At 58.6% G+C, this 2236-nt stretch overlaps 1 protein-coding gene across 1 annotated transcript; it reads left to right on the forward strand.

Moving 5' to 3' along the window:
* The first annotated feature begins 294 nt into the window (after positions 1-294).
* Positions 295-1959, forward strand: LOC124697148 (premnaspirodiene oxygenase-like). Its single transcript, XM_047229781.1, has 2 exons — positions 295-1188; positions 1309-1959. Exons 1-2 carry the CDS (start codon positions 295-297, stop codon positions 1957-1959), a joined length of 1545 nt encoding a protein of 514 aa, XP_047085737.1.
* The last annotated feature ends 277 nt before the right edge of the window (positions 1960-2236 follow it).

Below are 2236 nucleotides of genomic sequence, written 5' to 3' on the forward strand. Positions count from 1 at the left end.
CTATAATGTTGATTTTGTTAATTAAATTCACTCCAGAATTGCCTAATAATCTAACATATATATGCTACTGCTAATTCTCCGTTTGATTCGATGGAATCGTTCAGACCGAAGAATCAGGATAGTGCATCTCCCCGTGGACGTACTTGCTCGCTTCCACTACAAATACAGCTGGTGTCTCCACCTGTGAGATCAGTGCAAGCCTTTGAGCTAGGTCATCACTCCACTACCAGACGTACACTAGCGAAGTTAATTATCCAGCTAGCTAGTACGTTAGGGTCTCGTCGATCGATCGCCATGGACGACTCGACGTACAACACCATCCTCCTGGCCCTCCTGGCGGTGTCCATGATCTACTTCTTCAAGCCGACGTCGGCGCGCCGTCCGCCGGGCCCTCGCACGCTGCCGATCATCGGGAGCGTGCACCACTTCGTGAACACGCTGGTGCATCGCCGGCTGCGGGACCTTGCCGGCGCGCACGGCCCCATCATGATGCTGAAGATCGGGCCGATGCCGCTGGTGGTGGTGACGTCGCGGGAGCTGGCGCGGGAAGTGCTCAAGGTGCAGGACCCAAACTTCGCGAACCGCCCCAGGCTGCTCGTCGGCGGCATCTGCGGCTACGGCTGGACGGACATCATCTTCGCGCCGACCAGCGACTACTGGCGCAAGATCCGCAAGCTGTGCATCCACGAGATCCTGAGCCCGAAGCGGGTGCTCCAGTTCGGGTTCATCCGGGAGGAGGAGGTGCGCCGGCAGGTGGAGCTCGTCCGCGTCGCCGCCAGGCAAGGGGTGCCGGTGGACGTGACGAGGATGGTGTACGACATCAGCAGCCGGACCATCTCCCGGTCGGCGTTCGGGGAGGTGCGGCCCGACATGCCGGTGTTCCAGCACGCCATCAAGCGGGTGGTCGGGTTGTCCAGCGGGTTCAACGTGCCGGACCTTTTCCCGCGGCTAAGGGAGGTGCTCGGCGAGGCCACCGGGATGAAGCGGAAGCTCCGGGAGATACACCGGACGTTCGACGATATCCTCGTGGACATCATCGAGGGCAGGAGGAAGGTGCGCGCCGAGAGGGTGGCCGGCGGCAAGGAGGTCGTCGACGAGAACGTCGTGGACGTCATGCTCACCTTGCAGAAGGGCGACAACCCCTGGGGGTTCCCTGTCACGGACAACACCATCAAAGCAGTCGTGCTGGTAAGTTGTAGTGTGATACTTCAGTTAGGTTTTGCTTAGGTTGCAACGTACGGATTCCAAAATTCATGCATGGCGTTGCTGAGTTGCTGACCACAAGTGTATGCGTTGGTTTGATGGCAGGACATGTTCGCCGGCGGCACCGGGACGTCCGGATCGTCGACGGAGTGGGCGATGTCGGAGATCATGCGCACCCCGCGCGTGATGAAGAAGCTGCAGGACGAGGTCCGGCGCGCGTTCCACGGCAAGGAGACCATCAGCGAGACGGAGCTGCGCAGCAACAGCGTCAGGTACCTGAAGCTGACGATGAAGGAGGCGATCCGGCTGCACCCGGCGGCGCCGCTCCTGGTCCCGAGGGAGAGCATCGAGACGACTGAGCTGGGCGGGTACGTGGTGCCGGCCAAGTCTAGGATGGTGGTGAACGCGTGGGCCATCTCGCGGGACCCGCGGTACTGGAAGGACCCGGAGGAGTTCGTGCCGGAGCGGTTCGAGGAGGAGGGCGCCGTCGACTTCCACGGCCTCCACTTCGAGTTCACGCCGTTCGGGGCAGGCAGGAGGATGTGCCCCGGGTACAACTACGGGCTCGCAGGCATGGAGCTCGCGCTGTTCCAGCTCATGTACCACTTCGACTGGTCGCTGCCAGCCGGCGTGGAGGAGGTGGACATGGCGGAGGCCATGGGGCTCGGCGTGCGCCGGAAGAACCCTCTCATGCTCTGCGCCACACCCTACGTGGTGCCTCCTCCTGCAGCTGATCCCATCGTGACTTCGACATGATGCGTATACGTGCTTGTTGCGATGGAGACCGTTTTTCCTAACGGAGCAGGGCCTTACGGGTCAGACATCGACCGCTGCCCCTGCCTCGTGATTTGTGCGTCATATGTTTCATGTTTCATATTGATATGGTGTACTACGCGTAGTATATGTGAAATCTGACGAATCGTGATGATATCTTGTAAAATATTTTTTCGATCAAGATTTTGATTAAAAAATAACTGAAAATTTCAAATATGTGCCTAATCTATGTAAATACTTTTGAAATAACTAAAGTGTA

Source organism: Lolium rigidum, chromosome 3, assembly GCF_022539505.1.
Source record: "Lolium rigidum isolate FL_2022 chromosome 3, APGP_CSIRO_Lrig_0.1, whole genome shotgun sequence".
Lineage (NCBI taxonomy): Eukaryota > Viridiplantae > Streptophyta > Magnoliopsida > Poales > Poaceae > Lolium > Lolium rigidum.

Bases quoted from the DNA above. Each gene is read 5' to 3' on its own strand.
- LOC124697148 (XM_047229781.1), top strand. From the start codon at position 295: ATGGACGACTCGACGTACAACACCATCCTCCTGGCCCTCCTGGCGGTG. The intron at 1,189-1,308 runs GTAAGTTGTAGT...GTTTGATGGCAG, and splicing joins CCATCAAAGCAGTCGTGCTG to GACATGTTCGCCGGCGGCAC.